Source organism: Ambystoma mexicanum, chromosome 5q (genome assembly GCF_040938575.1).
Source record: "Ambystoma mexicanum isolate Mex_15411 chromosome 5q, UKY_AmexF1_1, whole genome shotgun sequence".
Classification (NCBI taxonomy): Eukaryota; Metazoa; Chordata; class Amphibia; order Caudata; family Ambystomatidae; genus Ambystoma; species Ambystoma mexicanum.
Window position 1 is genome coordinate 50,315,443 of NC_090933.1, and position 24,917 is coordinate 50,340,359.

Here is a 24,917-nt window from a genome sequence, read left to right on the forward strand (position 1 = left end):
TGTGTGGGGTTATGAGAGGCCAACCTAGTTAATGAGCAAGGGCTTTTAACATCTGGTCTTATCAAACTCTCTCAAGGTAGCATGAGCTGAGATTTAAGGCAGATTATGGGTTGGGGTGTACGTACAGTTAGCAACACTTAGAGACAGCCAAGTAACAGAGGTCCACTAAAGATGAACACGCCAGACGGGGTTCGGCCCACACCGGTCAAGTGGCCCTCTCCATCATGACCCAAGCCAATGAGCCCTGGGTTCTGAGCCAGACCCACCCCTCTCCCCCTTAAATAAAATCTTTCCTGGTTTGGGGTTGAGCGAGTCTGCTGGTGCCACCATTAGAAATGGAAGCTGCTTTGGTGCCCTGCAGTCACCTCATCGATTGGAGAAGAAAGCCAGCGGCGCAGCAGAAACATACTGTGGTATCCTTTGTTTTGCAGAGTGCCTGTCCACAAGGAAAAATCATTTTCACCAGCTCTCCTCTGGCTCTCCCGCCCTCACCTCCAGGAACTTCCCTGTGCCCGTTTTGGTCAGTTAGTTAAAAAGATACCAGCTGTTCCAGTTCAATAGCTGAAAAAAACACTGTTTCAAAGTATTTCTGGTATGCTAGAACGTTTTGAGTTGACACAGCTTTCATTTCCAGCCATGACACTGCTTTGTAATGCGTTCAATAATTAAAATCACCTAAAATGTTCCAAGTGAACTAGTTTCATTGAGCATAACCACAGGACATCACGTCAGGTACCTGTTGTGACATTCTTAACATTAATAAACATGTATTCTTTTTTTTTAATTAGAACGTTTTTTGTCTTATAAACATAAGCCCCCAAGGGCACCAGAGACTTAACTGTCAAGGTAGATCTAGAATATACTAACCGCAGTAAAGCTATCAGCAGTTGGAGCAATAGAAATAACTTTTAATGTTTTTTTATTCTAAAGGGGCTCATGTTCAATGGGGGTGTAACATTCATGGAAGGCATACACGCCTTGCGTAAGGCTTTTAACCACTTTCATTAATATTACCACCCATTTTCATTCATTTATATGGTAGAGAGGAAGAGTGGAATGCAACTTGCATATCTACCACCTAGCTTCCTCTCCGCTGTACAAATGTGCCAGCATGCATTTTCATGCCAGCGCAAATGCTGGAGATCCCTATGGGGTACTCCATCTTTATGCACCAGCATAAAGCAGGTGGGATCCATAGGGATCCATTGTACGTGTTGCTCGCATGGCAGGCAGTGTGTACAATTACAAATAAATGCTTTCCGACTAGCTTGTATGTCAGACAGTGTTTATTTTTAATTGTGAACTCTGCTTAATATGCGCGCATGGTGAGCAGTGTTCACAATGATATTTAAACCCTGCCCGACATGTGAGCATGCAGGTCAGGGTGCAAATGTGAAGGCACAAGGTGACAGACATGCTTGTACTCTGCCTTGTACCCTTTAAATATGCACCCTGCAGTGCAATGACCAAAGTTCGGCAGCGGGAAAACGGGTAAGTTAAAGTGCAAACTCTCAAAATGACCTCCAACATTTGTTCAGGCTTCTTTTTATGGAACTTGCTGAAGCATGTTTGTCCAGGATGATTCTCAAGTTAGGGTATCCAAATACCTCCCAGCTACAGCTGAGAAGATATGTGGTCAAGTGACTAAAGTGCAGACAGGGCTCAAATGCCTGCTTCACCCCTTCTTTAAAGTGTGTGATCCAATGCAAATCATTTTCATATAATGTTGTATTATCTTTAAAAATGACGACACCAGGTATAGGTAGTGTGTCGTGTACATTTGGGGCGGGGGGAGGAACAATGTATGGTTCTTTTGTTTTGAAAGTTGGAGGCAGGATTCCAGGTAATTGCTTTGTGTTGAGGGAAATGGGGACACATGACTCTATATATGGATCATGTGTTATAGGGGCTGAGGAGGCAAGACGCCTTCTATGTGTCTGTTGCCATCTTTTCTCGTGTTTGGACATAAGGGCCAGGCCTGATCCCCTGGCTTGGCCCTACCGATGAATTCCCTTGCTCCCCCAGTCTAAGCTGCACATAGAAGTATGCACATATGGTGTTTATTAGGCCTTAAAACGCATGAAGGTAAATCTCAAGAATACCATGCACTACAAAATGCTCTTATCTACAAATCTCTCTCTATAATCTATATATATATATGTATTATTTTTTTTTTAATGGGGCTTGCGAATCTGCTTGGATTCACATACTATGCATAGTACACCATCTAGTGCTCAGCTTGGAGTATTACATACCTTTTTTTTAATTAGAACAATTGGGGCTTGGTATATTACAACAGTAATGGAATGAGACATTATCCGAGCAACCGAAGAAAGGTTAGCGTTAGGAGACCAGTTATGCATTGCATAATACAGACAAGATAGCACACACCCAAAGGGCAACAGTACTATATTACCAGTGCCTTAAACGACCCGGTGTCAAAAGACGTGCCGGCTGTAACAAGAAAATAAATGTGGAGCAGAACCAAATTTGATCTTTCTAATTCATGTATTGTACAGAAGAACTCTATGATCTACTTTGTGAATTATTAAACATTACTAATAGGCTTAGCAAGAAACACCGGTACAAATAATTAGCTTTACACATCACAAGAGGTTTAGGGTAAAACCTCATTGTACTGGAGATGCAGCTCGCCATACCATAAGCATGAAGGCCTAAGCGCCCTCATAAACGGTTATACCCTGACCCAACGCTTTTTCTACCAAGTAAGGAACACATCCCGAGCATCCACTTCTTCTCTATTCCAAAACTATCCTCTTGCCCAGCCATCCTAAACCCAAAAGATAGCAGCCAAGTCCCTTTTATTTTATATAATGTGGACCCGATGATTTGTTCATACCGCTGGCACTTAGTCACTCCTTCCGAGCAGCCTATCTGACTCCTGGGAATGTAAAGCATCGTCCCTTTCCTAGCCACAACCAAATCCCAGAGGCAATCGTATTTTTCTGCTCGATTAGGGTTAATATTGAATGCCTCTCTAAGAACCATATCCCAATCCAGTAATTCTTTTTGAAGCTGTGAGGAAGGCATGGTATCAAAAGCAGACACTGACACAATGGAGGCAAGTTTCAAACACCTTTATGTAACTCAATGGCGGTTGGAAACTGCCCATCCTCCCTATCTCTAGAATGGGAGTAAGCTCAACCATTCAAACAAACAAAAGAGTATACATCAGTCTAGTCAAAATAAAAAGGTTTATACTAACAAAACCTAACCTTGGCCTCCTCCTTAGAATAACAAATGTGTTAAGGGAATAAAAAATGAAAATTGTGTCTCAAAAGGAAATGTCAGAATGGCTTCAGCCCCAACTCCCTTCCCCAGGTTCAACCCCACAGGGTCTAGAGAGCTTCCAAAACACAAAGGATGGGTGGATGGCACAGTTCTGCACACTTTGGCTTACTGGTAAAAATTTAACAGTTCACTCATAGGCTTTCAACTTCCAGTAGCTCAATCACTTCTTGAGGCTTCACCAGCCTTGCCATCAATACTCAGTTCATACATTCTCTATGTCTCACAGTTCTGCACTGGCTTCCCTCTGCCTGGCTCGAGCCCGTCTTGCTTTCATGGGGGTTCCCTTCCCAACGTTTTTATCTCATATCTTTCTCACTGTCAAAGACTTACGAAACTGCAAGGAATGTACGTAGATCTCTGCATGACCACTTCGATTTCTCTTTCAACAATCCTTCAAATTTTAATTTTCTCTGGTACCAGCAATGCGTCTTGGTACTTGTAGTTCTATTATCTCTGACTTACCTTCTTGGCCTTTCTCCACAATTCTTATTGTTTGCTTTTGCCCTCTTGTCATAATTCACAGTTCACTCTACTTTAGCCCTCTTGGCATTTTTCACAGTTCACAAATATCACTTTCCTTTTATTCAATCTTATTTCCTTATTTCAGTTTCGTTTTCCCTCCGCTTTCAATATCTTTCATAGTCCATAAACATTTCAGAGACATTCAGATGTACGACTTTCTCTCGCAGGACCACTCTGCTACTTTGTATATTTGTCTTTTAACAATTGTCCTCTTCATTCGCATTTTATCGGCACCCACGCAACCTTCAACTTTACAGTCACTTTCCCTCGAACATCAACCATACTTTTGTTTCCCTTGATAACTCACCGGCTATGTTAATTGGATTTCTTTCATCTTGTTTCTGCAGCTCAAGGCCGTTACCAACTCCTCTTCTGCTCCTCCCCAACTCCGCCATTCACCCGGGAGGGTCGCAGGCTGCTCCTCCTCAACTCAGCCGTTTGTCGGGGGCTACTTTCTGGCAGTTGGCGGCTTCTTTTCTCTGCCCTTTCAGATTCGCTTTTCGAATGCTTGTGGCCTCCCGAAAGCATGGAAATCTTGTCTGGCTCTCCTGATCCATTCCACTGCCGATCAGCCCGTAGGCTTTCCACAGCCTGGTTCGCAACAGCCTCGGAAGAGCTGTTCCTTCTCATCCCCAGCCTCACTTGGCTTCTCAAACACATTTCTCTAATCTTCATATTGTAAACTCCAAGTCCCACACTGCATCACTCCTGTTTTGCTCCAACTTCGCTAGCTCCTCTTGGCAGCATTCTGGCGATCTTGGGCGCAGCAGGGTTCTTTAAGGGGATGCAACTGAGGTTAGGGACTCAACACCTGCCCGTCAAACGCCTGGGCTTCATTACCTCACTTAGGGGATGAGCTCAGGCTTGTGCACTGCCAGAAAACTCCAGCTGTCCCTGGTTTGGATCCCTGGAGACACGGCTCCCTCGCCCCTCTACTCAAAGGGTCATTGTCTTGGCAGCTCGTCCTCCTCCAGGCTCTCCAGGGTTCCCCCAGCTGCTGTTCTCTCCTCCGGTCCTCCATGCACCTTCCAGCTTCCCCAGCTCATTCAAAGTGTGCCTGTGTGCTCCACCTTTTATACTTGGCGGGAGAGTCAATTGGAGTCAGGTGGGAGTAGTTGCCTATCCCCGTCTGAATGTGCCTGACCTTATTAAATAGACACATTGGAGAATGCCCATCGGGAATACATTGGCCATTGATGCCTACCGGTAATCCTCATGACTCCCAACATGTTCTTCCTCATCTCCGTTCTTTGGCAGCTGAGTCGTGAAATGGAATTATGGGAGTTGTAGTGTTACCTAGGGATTGTAGGCAAATCAGGATAGGTACTGTTGTAAAAGGGGGAATAATCGTGTTGTATACACTGGGTAATACGTTAAATTCCTTGGAATTGGGGAGGGGGTAACAGGACAGGCTTCACAACTGCCTATGAAGGTGGAGGAAATGTTGGGTAGGGTGGTTTTGGAACAAGGGGGGATACCATGTCACGCCTTCAGGCTTCTTCTTTCCAATCCCTGAGGGCTCTCCACCCAGGTGATCCTCCCTTGCCTGTCCACCACCAGGGTCTGGGTCCAACAGCGATGGCCTTCCCCTGGCCACCTCAGACGAGAATCCCTAGGGTTAAGTAGTGAAAAGTCCTTAGGTTTTTCAGAAAGTCTTCTAATAAGGTGGTGCTTTCCTTACCCACAGAAAAGGTAGCTGAAAATTATTTTTTAAAGTAGCAGAAATGCAGCCCAACGGGCTGTAAAAATCGTGTTTGTAAGCTGTTGGGGCAGAATTCCCTATTTGGGAGTTCTGCTGTTCCTTTTTATGGGACCCGTAAACATTTTGCTTTTTCCTCTTTTGTTTTTTTAGGATTTCTAAATTAGCCCCCTGCCACTGCAACCTTTTTTTAGTATATGGTCCCATGGTAGCCCATGAGGGCTCCTAGGAGTGAGGTGTTTTTTAAGTGCCCCCTTTTAACACATGGGTGATTATATGGTTTTATGAGTTTGTTGGTGGCATATATAATTTACTTTGGCTTTTCCAATTGTGCAAGCCTTTCTACCACAATAGGAGGTAATTGTACCCTATAGGTAGCCATTGTGGTACTGATGTATTGTTTTAAGGTCTGCTCTCAGACATTTCGGCCAATATTTTTGGGAGAAACCCTGAGGAATGCCTAAAATGATTGTTGTGCAAACATGGGCCTTTATTGTGGCTTGGACTGGTGTAGTGAGGCCACCACAAATTCTGTGTTGGTGTACCTGGGTGTTTGGTGGTTTTTAAGACCAGCCGAATTAGCTAACCGCCAAAACCTTTGTTTGGTGCCCCTGTGTGTGATTGGAGGGCCAGTTTAGGCCAGTCCCTGAGAGTATGGATATATCATGAGGCGACCCTTACTCAATTCTGCTCTGATTTTTGCAACTGTCCTTGCCTGCTAGCAGATTTTGCAATGAACTTGCTGCAATTTTAGGACCAGTTATGGCCATACTGGCTGGGTCCTCATAGGTCGGACTGGGACTCCTGTGCTGAGCTTGTTTCTACTCCATTTGACTACTGGCTTGTCTTATGCAGTTAGGGTTAGGAAGCTGCTGACTTGCAAGGGTTGTGGGGTCCCACTACCCACTTCTACTGTTGGCCTGGGCCAACCTGGTTCGCCTCCACCATTGTTCCCTCCGTGCAACCTTTTTCTGCTACTTTGCTGCTCCTCTTTGCCCTTAGAAACATAGTAATCTGCTTGGTCAGATTCTTTGGTCTTTTGGGAGCCATCGTCAGCATTGTTTTAACTCCTGGCTGGTGGGTCCCACTCATGTGATGGTGGATAATTATTCTTTTGGGCTGTCAGGCTCGCCATTTGTCTGGGGTTCAAGTCCCTCAGTGACCAAATTCTAAAAAACACCTGCAAGAGATGATCTTGTACTCACCGGTTGTTTTGTGGTTCCTGAATTGTGTATGACTACTTACCTCTGTGCCCTGGGCTGGTGGGTTATTTGAAACGCTCCCTTCAGGGGTCCTCATGGTGCGTGGTCGGGGGTATCTAAAAGACTTATTTTGGCACAGATTCTGCTGTGCCCACGTTCTTCCTCGTGCTCTGAGGTCTCAAACTCTTCGAAAGGTCTCCTTTTTTTACCGTTCCATTGGTTAGGTTGCTACCCTAGATATCAATACCTGTGCGGTAAGACAGAAATGTATCTGACTTTTCCCCATAACTACTGCTTTTTCTACAGGCCTTGCCCTGCTTTATTCTTACGCGGAACGTTTACGTTGACGTGAATGCACAGGAACTTGGATATTTTTCATAGGTCTCCTTTGTGTCCTAGGAGTGTTAGGCCAAAGAACTGTATTTCTAGCATGTACCGCTGATTTTTAAAGTATATTTAACATCTTACATTACACGCCTGTCTATGGACAATTATTACTACTTTCTCTTGTGGTTACCTTTGTATCATTCTATTTCTAGAAGTGTAATGAGACCTTGAGGGTCTGCTGCTATCAATTTAATTATATCCTAAATGTGATTTTCCCTTTAGACTTGGTCTCAAAAGTATTAACCCCCTTTCCTCCCTGCAGGTGCTATGTTTATGTATGGTGTGCATTTGTATCATTCATGTTACTATGTACTAGAGGTTTAGGAATTACTGTGACTGTGTTGGCATATTGGGTCCTGATCATGTTTTATATGAAGGTATGTTTTTATTATATAGGGTTCCCCTTTCTTCCCTCCTCTTTACCTTGTGCTGTGCCTACCACCAGATAGTGGGCAACACATGTAGGTTAGAAGTGGGTCGGGTATTAGTCTACCATTACACGTTGTTTTTATACATACACTGTATTTTTACTATGTGTTATGTTTAACACAAAGTACGCATGTAATCTAATTAAGGCGACATGTTTTCTTTTATAATAAAATCTATATTTTTCGGTATACCAGTGTAGGGTGTTCTTTGAGGGCAATTGTGGACATTAACTGTATTTCGCTACTCGGGTTACTCATTCCCTCGAGTTAAGCTGGACGTCTTAGGCACAGCTGCTTCTATGGTGAGGTCTAGCCTTTCTTTTTGGTTGGTACTCTGTTGTGCCTTAGGGTAGATGATTTCACAGCCCTCATCAGATGACTGTGGAAAAAATCTCCCTAAAACCAGGTATCCAAATTCAAGTTGTTTTGATGTCTTAGCTCCACACTTCAAACTGGAGAAATGAACAGATCAGAGCCAGATGAGACTGCAAAGGTGCCTGCTCACTGAGTTCTCTGTTTACTGTGTAAGTAGAATCTGGCTGTTTCCCTCCACATTTCTCTCTGGGAAATGACATGCAGACCTTAAAGAAACCTGCACATAATTATTGGTGTTGCCCAGAACACTCGGTTTAAAAAAGGTCAGAGGAGAAATTCATACTACATTACAAACAACTGTTGGCAATGTTGTAGCAAAGCTGTTGTCTTCAAATAAATATTATAACATGACAATGAATAGTGTGTATGGGATTGCAAGTTAGGCATTCATGTAAAACAATCAGCATAGTTGGTGGTTAAAACACAAGAGCTCAGCATATTTAGTGTTTGGCCAAGATCACAAGGCTGGGCTGCAGGGTAGTCCATCCGCTTCACACTGTGGATTGCTTTACTCCCCATGTTTTATGTGAACCGGTCTCAACTTGACTCCACGCACCATACAGTTGTATCTCCTTTAACCCATAATGTTTGCATTCATGATCTCTGAAAGGCATTCTGCTGCTCTTTAGTGCTAGGACTGCACAACATCAAATTACTAAATAAATCATTTCTCAACGTCCTTAGATTGTAGAAAAATAATGCACCATAAATAAGCCTACAGGCTGAAAAAAGGGCACCTTCAAAACATGACTCCATTGTTATATTTTCCGTTGCAGCGGCAAACAAGTTATGTCTGTTGAAGATCCAAGATAAAGCTATCTGGTGCAGCTTAGGAAGATGATATCTGAATGATTACTCATTGTTTCATACCCTTCCATCACCAGTGTGTGCATTTCCAATCATGGCTTTAGTATGGCAGATATTTTGTGTGCAACTGCGTGACTCTAGCTGCTTGAAATTCATGCACAAATGGTGGCGACTGGTAACGATGCCAAGCTGGCCGCTTCCATTTACAACTTGAAACTGTGCTCCCTGATTTTACATGTATTCTGATTTTATTTTGTGAGCGGAGATAAGTGACTTGTTTATACTTACCAAATAAATCCATTAGACAAAGTACTAGAGTCAAGTATTCAAACGGAAAGGCTCACTGTATAAAATGGTGTTTTCTGATCCTCTCATGTTTAGCTTTTTGCAAATTTTGAGTTTCCGATATAGAGGGTCAGACCGTGTGCTTTACAGTTTCAGGCTTTGAGGCAGAGTGGCCACTCGCGTGTGTTTTTCTCTTTCATGCCCTATTGTGTAGAGAGTACTTTGCTTCTGTCACCCAGAGCCCATTTGTGACTTGAGAATGACTATTGTGTTTCACAGGAGAACTGCCTGAATGCTGAAGTTGTTGACCAGATCTATAAGAGAAATCCCATACTGCGACACACTCATCACCCACTGCACTCCCCACTTCTACCGCTACCTTATGGAGACATCAACCTAAACTGTAAGTGTTCGAGGCCACGAGGTGTCACTTTCTGGAAAGGGCCGTGCATTGCCTTTCCTATCAGATGCTGGATGTTTGGTCCCAACCCAAGGACTACCTTTTGTGTTATAAACTATGACCATGAAGGCATCAAAAAAAGAGATCATTTACTAAAGAGATCATTTACTAAAGAGATCATTTACTAAAGAGATCATTTACTAAAGAGATCATTTACTAAAGAGATCATTTACTAAAATGTGTTCTGGAGTCTATTCTATTTTAGCCATATATCCTCATGTTTGCAGCAGAGGAAATCTCAGGCATCTTTGAGATGTTGCCATGGAAATAGTACTGAATGCCCTTTGCTTATGCGAATCACAAAGATGCAGTGAGTATCTCAAAAACACCCTGGCCAATGGTGTTGAATATTTTCTTAAAATGTCCGTTTTGAGATCCTGTGGAAGTCTCCCAAGATGCACGTGACTTCACTTCTCAGCCTCCTGCAAGAACTTGTGCTTGTTGTGAGTTGTGCAGGGTGACATGCGTTACTCGCAGGCTCAATTCAATCGCAGAGAGTCCAGTGGGTTCGGTTTACACGATGCAGTGTGTACATATAAACCGTTAGTGGCCCGAAAAGATTTTTTCTATGGAATCTTCAGGCCATTTCCTCACTTTGGCAGTGTTGTTTGTTCACAAAAGTAAAAACCCATAGGGCTTGATTCACAGAATCATTTCAGAATCGTGAAATCCCATTGGAAAACACTCTGTTGATCAGGCCGTTAGCCTGATATAGGCTAGTGGTATTAGAGGACCACCACCCCTCCCCTGCGTGCAAACTAGAGCCCACAAGACTAGTTCATTTACTGCTGTTCAACAATAACTACCTCCAAATGATCCTATTTTAAAGAATCGTTTAGATAAGGGGAGGGGTGTTCTTGCAAGATCCAAAGGGGAGAAGTCGTCTGAAGAGTGTATGGAGCCTTTGTAGTTCTCAGCAGGTGCAAACACTGAGACATATTTTTATAGAATGGAGTGTGCTCCATACCCTGCGTGTAAAACAGGTTTTCTCGCTCTGTGCTGTCTGAGGAGAGGCTCACATGCCTCCGATTTTGGGAGAGACTGGCCTCGGGGCATGAATTTAGTGTGGTATTGGAGGTACTCAGATTTTTAAATGTTTTCGGTTTTATCAGATTGTAAAGTTAGATGTACTTATCGTGATGAATTGAGCTAGTGATTGTTTCTTTTTCCCTCTTTCTTTCATTCTCATTGTACTGTTTTGAATAGTTGTATTTTCTTTTTTCTCTTAATGCTTATGTTGCTCTATTTGAATTTTCTGACTATAACACAATAAAAAAGAATTACTTAACTCTATGCACAGCACTCGAACATGTTTTTTACTATATTACGTGCATATCGTAGATTGTTTTTTCCAATTTACAGGGCATGCATTATCTTTTATAACGAGTCCACCACACGTTTCTTTTGCAGCTTTACATTTGCATGGCCACAGTATTTCCTTTACTGTCTGCCACTACTGCTTTTCCGCTTGCATTCTACAGAGCCCCTCGTACTGCACCGCAATTTGTGTGGCTTTCATTTGCCCTCTTCTGCTCTCTTGTACCAAGTACTTCTCTGACTCCAACGTTTCTCCTAAATGTACATCCATCCAGGACTTTCAAAGTTTCCTTTACTTGCACCTCATTTTTCCCAATACTCCTCCTTTTATGCCCCAAGAGTAACACTTACCCTTGCTGTATGTTTTCCTCAAACAACTTCAGTATTGTTCTCTGTGCTCCTTGCTGCTCTCATCATGTTCACTGTTGTCTTGCTTTCACCCTTTCATCTCTAAATAGTTGTGCATTTATGCTCTCTGCCCTTCACCCACCGTCCCCCTTACTTTTCTCCCTTTTCAAACATTAACAATGGAATAACTGAGAAATGACTCCCCCACCACCCCACTATAGGTTAACGCGCCTGTGTGTATGCTTGTCTATGTGTGAACTGTAGTTTAAGGTTACCACCTTATAAAGAAAAGAAAAACTGGACAAGAAACTTTAAAGCACAAGAAAACAGATGTAGACACTGTTGGTGTGATTGTTCTAATTACAGCATTGTCCGTTCGCCTCCCCCCCCAGTGATAAAGGATAAAGGCTATACAACTCTTCAAGATGAAGCCATCAAGATATTCAATTCCCTCCAGCAGCTTGAGTCTTTGTCTGATCCCGTTCCAATTATCCAGGGCATTTTGCAGACGGGGCATGACCTCCGGCCTCTGCGAGATGAGCTCTACTGCCAGCTCATTAAGCAGACTAACAAAGCGCCCAGTCCTGGCAACGTGGGCAACCTCTACCACTGGCAGATACTGACCTGCCTGAGCTGTACCTTCCCTCCCAGCCGCAGCATCCTCCGATACCTGAAGTTCCATCTGAAAAGGTGAGAGTCCCACGATTCATTCTTGGTTTGACAGAGCATAAGGGCTATGCACAACCTCAAGTGAGACAAATTAAGATGCATGGGGAAATGTTGCGGAAACACTTCCTGTGGAAAATCAGAAAACATTATTCTCACTATTTAAAGGGCATAACAGTCACGCCATACATTGTTTTGGCTTTACAAATGCTTGACTGTTTGGTGTCCCATTGAAATGTTATTTTGTGGATCATGCATGATAACAAATGGGTATGATGTGCCGAAAATATCAGTTCCTTATAACTCTTGTTTATAATTTTGACAATTATCTGGACAGTGAGGCAGATTGCCACGTAGGTGATCATTTTGCAGTCCTTGCTAAATGGGGGAACATAATTGACTTATGGGGGAAAGGACTCATCAGTAAACTTTGTTCCTACCCATTTTGATAGCATTTTCAACACTGAGCTGGAGATGAATAGCCAAGTCTGATCCGCTTCTAACACCAACTCTGTGCTGAATGTACATACTCTAGTTCCACCTGCATGGAATTTTTATGCGGGTGCAAGTCACCATTCCATATGGATTCCACCTGTTTTCTTTACATGTGAAGCGATTCATTGAACTGCCGGTCGGCATTACTACTTGTTTTTCCTTAGGGGTTTAAAAAGCCACGGGAACCCGTAAATGGGCAGTTTCATGTGCCTTTTTCCCCCTAAGGATAAAGAATCAAAATTGCATTGTAAGGCCAGTGGACACACACGTGTTAGTGGCTGTGGTCCTCTCCAGGTAACTTGAAATGAGCCTCCTGTTATTCCTTTTTCCATTAGTTTTTTTGTTCTGTGTTCCACACTCCACTCGCTCACATTTCACCATACGTTAGCACCTAGCAGAAGCAAGATCTGGGGCTGGTTTATACAGGTGTGTTCAGTGTTTCTGTGTTTCTAGAGAACTTGGTGAGAAGAGCCTTGGCCACAGTACTCACTGGTCGTGGATTACACATCGCCATTGCTACATTGAAAGAGCCACTTTGATTTGTATTCCTGCAGTTTTCTTGCAGGTAGGGCATCCTAGGCAGTGCCAACCTGTTGTATGCATTTGAGTTGGCTTATGCAGGCCAAGCAAGCCTGAGAGGAGCAGTTGGGGTGGTGGAGGGGGAGGGGGGTCCTTTTGCGAGCAGGAAAAGCAGTTCTAAAGACAGGATAAAGACATTTGTTTGGTAGTTTTTCATAAATTAACGTTTGCTAAATGAATTCATGGTATACCTCCAAGACACTTGAGTGCCAGAGCAGTAAAAGCGCATTACTTTTTAAAGAACATTTGTGAAGGGTCTTTGAAATCTTCCTCAAAGAATATCTGCAAAAAGCAAAGTAGTATTTCAAAGCACCTACAACTTGTGCTTCTATCTAAAATAGCACATAGTTAGACGGGTGCCAGTGTTTGAGTGATTTGAGGGTTTTAAATCAAGGAGTGCCTTAGCGTACAAGAGAGAAACCTGTGCAACTTTGAAAGTACCTTGAGTACTTTGAGGTAATTAGAGTAATGAGATTAGGGTAATGAGGTGCCACCAACAAGCCTCATAAAATGCCACCAAAGTGAGCATAACAATTTACCAAATTATCACAGAATGGCACAAATCATGAAAGGCCTCTTAAAATATATAACATGCTTAAAGAGCAAAAAGTGGTGAGATGGTAAGGACAGTCTGGACAGATCCTAGGACTGCCTCTGCCTAGAGCACCCCATTTTTAAATCTTATGTAGCCTTTGCTATTGATAAGTATTACATCTCTGTTGTGGCCAATTAAGGACATGATACCCCATTTTGGGCTTTGTAACATTACACAATTATGTGAGTCAATGTATAGTGTTTTCTTCCTCACCATTCAGGATACGGGAGCATTTCCCAGGAACGGAAATGGAAAGGTATGCCGTGTTCGTATACGAATCTCTCAAGAAAACAAAATGTCGAGAGTTTGTGCCATCCCGGGGGGAGATCGAAGCGTTGATCAAGAGACAGGAAATGACATCAACAGTTTACTGCCACGGTGGAGGCTCTTGCAAGATCACGATCAACTCTCACACCACAGCTGGGGAGGTAAGACGGTAGAAGGTGCTTGCGAACCACAGTTAATACAGAGGACAGGCACTTGTTCTGTTGAAGGGGTAGGTGGGGAGGGACTTTTGCATACATAGTCAACTAAGTTTAGAAGATGACACCCATACCCTTACCTTTTCTGGCCACCCGTGTTCCACAGCATCACATAATACAGCAACTCCCTTGAAGCCACCAGCTGTTTGCAATGGTGTTATTACAATAAATATTCAGATAAGCCTTGGCTATCTCATTAATCATTACAACAAATGATGGACACACCTGCACAGGAAGCACCTCCAGTGCAGCTCCTAATCGCCATCTTGACTTGCCCTGTTTTATTGCCAGTTCAACTGGATGCCAGTGCCCTATGCCCCTCCTCGCTGAAATCCTACCCCGCCCTCGAACGTGTGCATGATCTCCAAATCAGCCCTCCCCACGTTTATGCACCCCGTGTACATGCTTGAACAGTATTCTGTTGTTCTCACTACTAAGATTGCACTTTTTAAATATCTCAGTCCAACACAACAATTTACCCTACTTAGTTGGTGGGTGTCAAACCAGAACCCTTTCTCCATCAGCCTGGAGGGTCCGCCAATATAAAAAGTGAAATCAAGGTAAAACCCATCAAGAGCGTTTTCCGAAAATGACAGGGTAACATCGTTCCGTGTGAGAGTATACGCAGTTGTAGATGAAAACCAAAGCAGCGCCCTTTTAACTTTTGGTCGCACTTTTTCTGTTGCCCTGATTTGTTAGGTTGTTGAAAAGTTAATTCGAGGCTTGGCCATGGAGGACAGCAGAAATATGTTTGCTTTGTTCGAACACAACGGAACTACTGATAAAGCGATTGAAAGCCGGGCTATCGTTGCTGATGTCTTGGCAAAATTTGAAAAGTAGGTACATCCTCATATATGATGCAGTGCTGTTCTGGCAGAATGAATTACCACACCTCAGGGTTTCTATTGCTTATGTGATCTCTGTATTACTGGTTGTCTCCATATATATAATTGATGTATGAATGTACTATGTATTTGGTTTAAAGGATATCCTTCAGAACTATCAGTGTGTAAAGATTGCTATTCTGTTTGTGCATACATGATTTGATGAATATTGCACTAGACTTATTGGATTTTTTAGATACTCCTCCAAAACGGTGCACCATTACCTAATTGAGGAATCCAAATTGGTTTTAACAAACCTAACCAAATTTCACTTACAAAGGGAGTGTAGTGTAACCTAAGTCCCCTCCCAGGCTATTCTAGTAGCTTTCAAATGAGAAACCAAACAGATTTCAGCAAACGAAATTGTGAGTAGAGCTCAGCTTTGATCATTGGAACTTTGTCTGTAACTGTGATAACAATTCTTCAATTTTAAAGGCTTTCACATCATCATGTAACAGAGATTCGCTATCAAACCTGTTAAAGATTTATTTTGAGTTCAATACATGTTATTTTGTGGTCTTCATTTGCTTAAAAACAGATCTGCGTTTTAACACTAACATTGTAGTTGAATTCTGTGTACTTTAAAAAAATAAAAGCATATGTAGGTTTACACTAATGCTGCATATAAATGATAATATTCTTATTAGCCTTCTTTCTATAAGGGTGGACTAGAAATTCGAGCACAAGCTTTACAATCTACAAATACAGGCTTTAATTCTGTATTTTCATTTGAACAGTGCATGTCATTTTTGACCTACTGCTCTACTCGCTTGCCTGAACTACAAACTGATACCGCAAGCAAATTGAGATTTCTTTTTACCACAGAGCTACTAAGTGGTGTAAATGCTTCTTCCTTCCGAAATGTGGAAGTAAAATGCTGAATTATTTTCATTTTTTTAAAATAATTTCACCTATATATGTGGGGGACACCCCCCACAACCCCAATCCAACACTCCCCATAACATAAATACTGACCATTACCCAACCCCTATATATATATATATATATATATATATATATATATATATATATATATATATATATATATATATATATATATATATATATATATATTTCTGATGTTTGTTAATCTGCTTAGAATCACATATGCATAGGTCCGACATCCAGTGGTCACTGCGGAGTATTGCATTTTGTTTTTCGTAGTCGAAAAGGGGACGTCGACAAGGCGTGTCTGTAACACTATCCCTATGGTGATGTGCGTTGTACCCACAATCCCTCACACGTCGAGGTCCCCCAGATTGTTTTTTTTCCGCCCAGCTTCTGGTCGCCTTTCGCGGAGCTCCTAGAGAGACATTGCTAATACTTACCACGCACCTCGGTCCTTAATTATACTTATTATATTGTTAACAATCCCTCCCCTCGACGTTAGCTGTGAAGCTGTTTCTCCGCCGAACAAGTTCTCGACGGAGGGGAAGAGGCGGAGGAGATCCTTCGGTGCTGCCGAACACGTGGCCTGGCCTCGACGGCCAACATACAGTAGGGAGAGTGGGGGTTCGAACTTTATCTTCTCTTTGAGAATGTCTTTCTTTCTCCCCTGTCTTTCCCTTGGGGTTGTTATCACCAGCTATTATTGCCTCAGCTATGGAGAGGACACCTTTTAAGTTTTGCCCACGCTGTAGGGGCAAATACACTTGGAAGGATAAACACAAGCTCTGTAATCGTTGCTTGCCCCTCGATCATAAAGAGGACAGCTGCGCGGCCTGCAAGCTCTTGAAACCAAGAACTCTCAAAGAACGAAAGGTTAAGAGGTGGGCGGACTATGCTATGTCGAAGTCAGTTTCCTCACCCGCCGCCGCTGTTACAGAAAGTGACGAGGAGGGTGATAACTCGACGTCCGTCACGGAAGTCATGAACCCCCAGAAGGAGCGCTCGCGCTCCTCGACGTCCGTCCCCGGCCCCGACGGGCTCGGCTCACGCCCTGTTTATGGGGATGAACACCCCAGCGACAAGGACGCACATAGACCCCATAAAACTAAACACACAACCCACGGCTCTTCTTCGTCGAGGACGAAGGATCCATCAGCGCCGAAGGGGACGCAGGTTACTCCGGCGTCTACCTAAGACCGTAAAGGTCTCAAGCCCCACCCGCAAACGCAGCCGCGACCAGCGATTGGGCTTTCATCAAACACGGGCGCTACCCCAAAATCATCCGACGTAACGCTCCATAGAGCGGCCGTCGAGGAACAACGCGCAACGCAGGCAACGTCCACAACAGAGCCCTCGATGGACAAACTCGTTGTCGAGAGCCTAGCGAGAATTGTCTCCGAAGACAAACGTACGCGGACGACGAAACAAACGTCGAATACCGCGCCGAAAAAGCACAAAAGTAGCCAGGAACAGCCCCTTTCATCTAAGGACACTTCTGAACTACCGGAGGGCTTTTCAGAGGGAGACGGAAACCTCTCCTCGACGTTGTGGGAGCGTTCTAAGCGTTTTGAGGGTGAAAACACTGATTTCCCCCCTTTAGACTATTCAGGGGTACCCCATGAGACCCTTGAAAGACTCCATTCTTGCACGGAGAAGATGGAAAGGTTTCTGGGAAGCCAAGACCCACCCACTCACAAAAGACAAAGAGAATGGCCCCAGGATGACCCTAGAGTCAAGATTCCTAGGCTGTTTCCCCCTTCCACAGATGTATATGACCTCACTGAGGAGGAGCAATACCTACAGGAAGATGAGGAGTGTTTGGGTGGAGAGGAAGAACATGAGGAAGAGGGGTTCGAAGAAGATCTTTACACTACTGCAGGAGCTTTTGAAGAAGATACAGCTACCTCGCAGCCCTGGCAATCCCCGTCAGTGCAGCCTTGGCAATCCCCTTCAGTGCACTCAGACCCTGATGCCTTTCTCCCTTCTCCTCTCAAGGATTCACATATTGGGAACTCCTCTCCCATAGATGACCAACCTTCACTCAATGCACTATTGCGCAAGGCAGCAGCGCATTTTGAGATAGACACAGGGGAAACTCTTCCTGACACAGACTTTGTAGAAAAAGTTATCAAAGAAAAAGCCCCTGTTAGCCAGTCTATTCCGCTCCTGGCTTCTATTAAGAGAACATTATCTCCTTCCCTTTCCAATCCAGCCTTAGTGAGAAGGGTCAACCCTAGAATAGAAAAGCTCTTCAGCCCTTCATCCTCTGACCCTTTGTACATCAGAGGACATTCTATTCCGGACTCCCTTGTAGTTACGAATACAAGAAAAAGAGCGGGGGTACCACTATCCACTAGTGAAGCACCACCTGACAAGGAGGGCAAGAAGCTCTACGCACTGGGGAAAAGAATCACGACCTCCGCCGCCTTCTCTACTAGAATTGCAAATAACAATTCCCTACTAGCTAGCTACGCAGATGCACAGTGGAGCAAGCTGCGCAGCGAAGCGGAGGATGCACCTGAACCCCTGCGTTCACGCCTGTTAGCTGTAATATCAGAGGGAACGCTTGTAAACCAGGGCATCGTGGAAGAACTCCCTAGATGCCGCTGAGACGGCTGGCCGCTCCCTGGTTCAGGGAATACTTCTCAAACGCCATGTCTGGCTACGCAATTCAGGTTTTAAGCCAGAAACCCAAGCCTCCCTCATAAATAAGCCCATAGAACAGACACATCTGTTTGGAAAAGCAGTTGATGAGGCCCTAGAACATGCGAAGAAAGAGTTTGATACCATCAAGACTCTTGACCAAATTTCTAGGCCCCCTAACAGACGCGGCTATGGCAATAGACGCTCCTTTCGTGGCCAACGCCAGCAGCAGAACCAACAACAATTTTACTCTGCTTCCAACTGGCCCTCGAACCAGGGTAGCACCCAGTTCAGTCAAAGAGGCCAACGGCGTGGCAGAGACAGAGGTCGCGGCTCCAGCCCCAGAGGTTCCACGCCCAATACCAACAAATGACCCGAAGATTCGGGTCCCCTCCCATGCATCACCAGTCGGGGGCCGGTTAACATCGTTCCTATCAGCATGGGAGGGAATATCGTCAGACCGCTGGGTACTATCCACCATAGCCCACGGATACTGCATAGAATTCAACGGTTCCCCGAAGTACAGACCCCCACGGAACCAACGCATAACACCGGAACACCTCACCATTCTTCTTCAAGAAGTAGAAAAACTACGGAAAAAAGAAGCTATAGAAGCTGTCCCCCTATCTCAGGTAACAGAGGGTATTTATTCAGTGTACTTCCTTGTACCCAAAAAGGACCTAACCATGCGCCCTGTATTAGATCTGCGCCCAGCGAACAACTTTGTCAAACCCCAAAAGTTTCATATGGTGACCTTGCAGGAAGTAATCCCACTGTTATCACAAGGGGATTACATGACAACGCTAGACATGAAAGATGCATACTTTCATATTTTAATGTTGCCAGCACACAGGAAATACCTCAGGTTCAAGATAGGGAACAAACACTACCAATTCAGAGTACTACCCTTCGGGATAGCTTCTGCACCGAGGTTATTCACAAAAGTACTGGCAGTAGCAGCGGCCCACCTGCGCAGGCTATCCATCCCAAAATACCCTTACCTCGACGACTGGCTCATAACCGGGGATTCTTACGAGACATGCTTCTCCAATACCCAAAAGACCGTAAACCTTTTGTACCAACTGGGCTTCTCCATCAACGAAAAGAAGTCCAGCTTAGACCCCAGCCAAGTCAAACAATTTTTAGGGGCTCTAATTCAAACAAAGGAAGGCCTCGTCTTCCCCTCCAACGAGAGGGTCCAAAACATGCTGTTTCAGATCCCCCATTATGTAGCAGGTCAAGAGGTGACGGTATGCAAGGCTATGCGCTTGCTAGGGATGATGGCGTCATGTATTTATTTGGTACCTCACGCGCGCCTGCGCATGCGCCCAATGCAGGAGTGGCTCAACAGCCAGTGGTGTCAGGCCAGCGGACAATGGGACGATCTAGTGGTGGTCTCGCAGGCCTTAGTTCTCTCGCTGCTGTGGTGGACAAAAGAAAACCTGTTGTTAGGGAAGACTTTTGCCACACCCGCAGTGGAAGCCACTCTAACCACAGACGCATCCCTCACGGGATGGGGGGCTCACCTATCCCATCTGACTGCTCACGGAGCGTGGACTCCGAGCACCACAGCCATGTACTACCTCAACAAGCAAGGGGGCACTCCCTCTCCAGGACTGTCCAAGCTGTCCCAGAATATATGGAAGTGGGCTCTCAAACACAACATGTTCCTACTATCACAACATGTACCAGGGGAACGCAATCTGCTAGCAGACAAGCTCAGCAGAGACTTCCCCCTGTCCGAAGAGTACGAATGGCAATTGCACAAAGACATCGTCTTAGACGTCTTCACGCAATGGGGATTCCCGGAAATAGACCTGTTCGCAACTATAGAAAACTCGCAATGCCAAAGTTACGCCTCCAGGTACCCCCAGAACCAGTCCAAGGGGAACGGTCTGTCGATTCAATGGTCAGGGAAATTTGTTTACGCCTTTCCCCCGACTCCCCTTCTCAACAAGGTGGTGCACAAGATGCACCACGAGCAGGTTACCATGATACTGGTGGCCCCAATGTGGGCCCGGCAGCCATGGTTCGCTCACTTGATGGAGATGTCCCTATCTCCCCCAGTGAAACTTCCCTGCCCGTACAACATGCTGTCACAGGACAAGGGCAGGACACTGCACCCATGCCCTCAGACCATGAACTTAGCAGCCTGGCTCCTGAGATCGTAGAATTTGGACATTTACAACTCCCGCAAAGATGTATGGACATCCTCAGGGAATCCAGAAAACCGAATACTCGCCACTGCTATTCTAGCAAGTGGAAAAGATTTGTCATCTGGTGTAGAATTAAGAACATCAACCCAGTTGATTGCTCTCCCACTAACATTGTCCTATACTTGACCCATTTACTGGATTCAGGTCTAGTGTTCAATTCCATTAAGGGCCACCTAGCAGCACTTTCTGCATACACCACTTCCCAACTTAAAGTGTCGTGGTGGAAGATACCAGTTATCAAGGCCTTCATGGAGGGGGTAAAGAGAATACATCCTCCAATAGCTAACCCAGCTCCCGGATGGGACCTAAATGTGGTACTTTCAAGACTCATGGGCCCTCCTTTCGAACCCATGCACAAGGCAACTCTTAAAGACCTCACTCTTAAGACTGCTTTCCTAATAGCTGTCACCTCCATTAGGAGAGTAAGTGAACTACAGGCTCTTTCTGTACTAGACCCCTTCGTAACAGTTCACAAAGATAAAGTGGTTCTACGCACACACCCAAGGTTTGCACCAAAATTCATATCCAAATTTCATGTAAACCAGTCAATAGAACTACCAACGTTCTTTCAAAACCCTTCCAGCTTGGGAGAAAAAAGTCTGCAACCACTGGATGTACGCAGAGCTGTCATGTTCTACATGGAAAGAACCAGACCACTGAGAAAGACTAATCAGTTCTTTGTCTCGGTGGCAGCAGGAAGAGAAGGAGATGCAGTTTCAAAGTCCACTATATCTAGATGGATTGTTCAATGCATCACTCTCTGTTACACTCTTGCTAAGAGAGAACTACCCTTCAAGCCAAGAGCACATTCCACTCGAGGCACTGGGGCTTCCATAGCATTCATTGCAAATGTTCCCCTTGAGTCCATCTGCAAAGCGGCTACCTGGAGTTCTGTGCACACCTTTACAAAACACTACTGTCTAGATACACACTCTAGATCTGACTCCCAGGTGGGACAGGCAGTATTAAGACATCTTTTCTCTACTGTTCCTTCTCATAACCCACCGCCAACTCCGGGTACTGCTCGCTAGTCTATGCACAGCATGTGATTCTAAGCAGATTAACAAACATCAGAAGACAATGCATTACTTACCGTAAAAGCATTTCTGATGGTTGTATCTGCTTAGATTCACATGCGCCCACCCTTCCTCCCCGCTCGGATGGAAGGAACATAGACATCCTTTTCTATATATTTCTCTCTTTTCTGTACTCACTCACGTCTAGAAGGCTCCCTCAGGGCAGAAAAATACAAACAGAGGGACCTCGACGCGTGAGGGATTGTGGGTACAACGCACGTCACTATAGGGATAGTGTTACAGACACGCCTTGTCGACGTCCCCTTTTCGACTACGAAAAACAAAATGCAATACTCCACAGTGACCACTGGATGTCGGACCTATGCACAGCATGTGAATCTAAGCAGATACAACCATCAGAAATGCTTTTACGGTAAGTAATGCATTGTCATATATATATATATATATATATATATATGTATATGTGAAAAAAGAGCATTTAAACAAAAAAAAAATCAGCATTTTTTACCACCGGATAATCTCCACGACTTTATTACTGGATACCGAAGTCCCATAGAGCAGGCTTGTTCAACCATTTTGAAAGTGGGGCAGTATCATGCATTCTTTGTACACCTAGGGGCCCACAAGCCAAATTCGAAGTGATGGTGTGTTACCCTCGACACCAGTGACCTCAAAGTATGATGCACATCACATCGCATGCAGTCATGCTATGTGACCTTTGACACCACAGAAAGCAAAATGAAATGCATAAGAAAATGTAGTTTAAAACCAAAAATAAAAACGACATAAAATCAACAATGCAATAATACCAAACTCTTGATTAAAATAAACAGTTTCACTTACACTCAATTTATTAAAGAAGTGTACTGCAAATCGGCAGATCAAATGTGGAAAAGATATCGCCTAAAAGGGAAAATGAATCTGAATGGTTGCAATACTGTTGTTTCAATGATAATTTTATACGGTCGATAAACTACAATGTTTCAGCACCTTAATTAAGGAGGCACCCCACCAGAGACTTTAGGTTTCAAATGATGAGACGTAAGCTGAATCTTTTCCCAACAATCGAGGTGTTGGGGATAAGGAGAAGGGTGCCAAGGGGAAAGAGACTGGGCCTCATTACGATCTCGGCGGTAGCCATGCCGCTGTTGGCGGCATGGCTGCTGCCGAAATCGCATCCGTGTCCGGGTTCCCAGAATGAGGAATTACTGGACCATTCCGAGTTCGGAGGGCCCGGTAATTCCTCCTTCTATGAACCCGGGCTCGGACCTTCCCCATTCCCATTTCAGCCCCAATAGGGCTGAATGGGAATGGGAGAGGGAGCAAACAACGGGCCGATTACGAGCGGCCCATTGTTTGCTCCCTCCTCCCCTTGCGGGACCCGCTCTGCACGTCTGGTGAAACCAGACATGCAGACCGGGTCCTGCGAGGGGACCTCATAATCAGGCAGGACGGGGTTGATGGCGCCAGCACCTTTTACCGGCGCCGTTAACCCCCATACCGCCTGGGTTATAATGAGGCCCACTGTGTCGCCATTGTGCTCTAGAGCATGAGACTCAATAACATCTCTGTGTGTACTGCCCGGCCTTACGCTCGCTCTGGGAAAGTGAAACAGAATTGCTTTTTAGCTCAAATGGACGAGGACTTATGGATCAGAATTTTAAATACTAATGACATGTCTGTGTCTTTGAGGCTTTCCGAATTTTTGGATGTTTTAAGGGATACCTAAAGGAAAAGGAACTGATCGTTTTCTATAAAGTGAGATTTTCTGGAACTCTATTTTACTATTGATGTGCATGTTATGCTGTTTTTAACTGTAGGACCCTTTGAGATTTGGTTTTCATTTTTGTAATTAGGTGACGGGGCTTTTTTAAGATGTATATATTTGTTTGGATTTTGTAATTTGATGATGTGATGTGTGAAAGGTTGTTTTGTACCACAACACACAATAAATAAATAAAATAAATCCAAGCAGCTTAATCTCATAAGCGCAGCCACAAATGGCAACGAATGCCTCGTATGCCTGGTATAGTCACTATATATAACATGCAGGCTCTCTATAGCAGGTGCTGCCTTTATATGCAGAGTGCTGTCTGAAAATGCCCAGAGCTGGTTTTTTATGATGCTAGTTAATGCTTCATATGCAAGGCATGGTCATCTTAGTAATATATTGGCTCACATGAGCAAGTACTGCCATCATATGCTGCCTGAAATGCCCGAGTAATGCAGTCAATGCTCGTTGGTGCCTCATATGTCTGCTATACTCCCCATGTTTAAGGTATAGTCTGAGGTATTAGCCTATTTGGCCTAAAACAATTGATCCAATGACCAATTTGGTCGAATTTTGCATGGGTAATTTGGCCTTCAGGGCAATTTGGACGCATGTATTGCAAAATACCAACCACGGAAAGCGGGGGTTGCAGGGTTGTCCCCCGCTCCCCATGTTTGATATTTTGCAATTGTGGGTGTGCAGGGGTGTCCACCGCTTCCTGAAAATAGGAGGCGGGGGACCAAAAAAACAAGAAAACGCATGTGGATTAAATTGGGGCCCGAGCAAATTAATTTTATATCCGTTTGCTGTGATTAAAAAAAATGTCGGTAAAACATACCCAAACTTAGTCTGACAGGTCCAGTTGCTGCCATAATCTGCCAAGTGGAGCCTTGGTTGACATATAATGCCTCGTATGTATTGAATAGTCCCCAGCAGTAATGCATATCCTCACGTGCAGGTTCTGTCATTATATGCAAGTGCAACCTTTAATACCACAGTGAGGTCATCTAAGTAGGCAATAATGTCTTACCTGGTGGGACATAACTCTCAGTACAGGCCACCACTAAAGGCATTATTGTTAATAGCACCCACGAAAGTCAGCAGGTAACTAATGGCCAAGGTGCTTGCCAGAGAAGATAGAAACGAAGCTCTTCTACATTGGCAGCTTCCTCCTAGTGATGAGTGGAAATGGGATTTCCCACCCAATATCCATCCCTTATCCCCTAAGCAGCCATTCAGAAATTGTGCAGGGGCTAGTAGATGGAGGACTGCAGAGAATAAACATGGCATAAACCACAGCCTCCACTCTGAACCAGAGATTGTAAGCGCATTGGAAGGGGTGCCAGTGGCCACAGAAAAAATGCCTTGGCCGCATTTGGCCCAAAAGCTGCATGCTGGACAACCCTGAGGTAGGCGGATAAGTTGTCCTTTCCTTTCCTACAAGAATCAAACAAAGGGTAAATACTTGACCATACCTGTGCCATCTGTCAAGGAGATGCATTAGAACGACTTTATTTTC

At 44.4% G+C, this 24,917-nt stretch overlaps 1 protein-coding gene across 1 annotated transcript in view; it reads left to right on the forward strand.

Moving 5' to 3' along the window:
• MYO10 (myosin X) overlaps nucleotides 1–24,917 on the forward strand; it is a 640,382-nt gene that overhangs the window by 571,496 nt on the left and 43,969 nt on the right. The window contains exons 34-37 of the mRNA XM_069620501.1: nucleotides 9,297–9,420; nucleotides 11,535–11,832; nucleotides 13,698–13,905; nucleotides 14,659–14,795. Coding sequence (XP_069476602.1) covers nucleotides 9,297–9,420; nucleotides 11,535–11,832; nucleotides 13,698–13,905; nucleotides 14,659–14,795 — 767 coding nt within the window. The remainder of the gene's footprint in view (nucleotides 1–9,296; nucleotides 9,421–11,534; nucleotides 11,833–13,697; nucleotides 13,906–14,658; nucleotides 14,796–24,917) is intronic.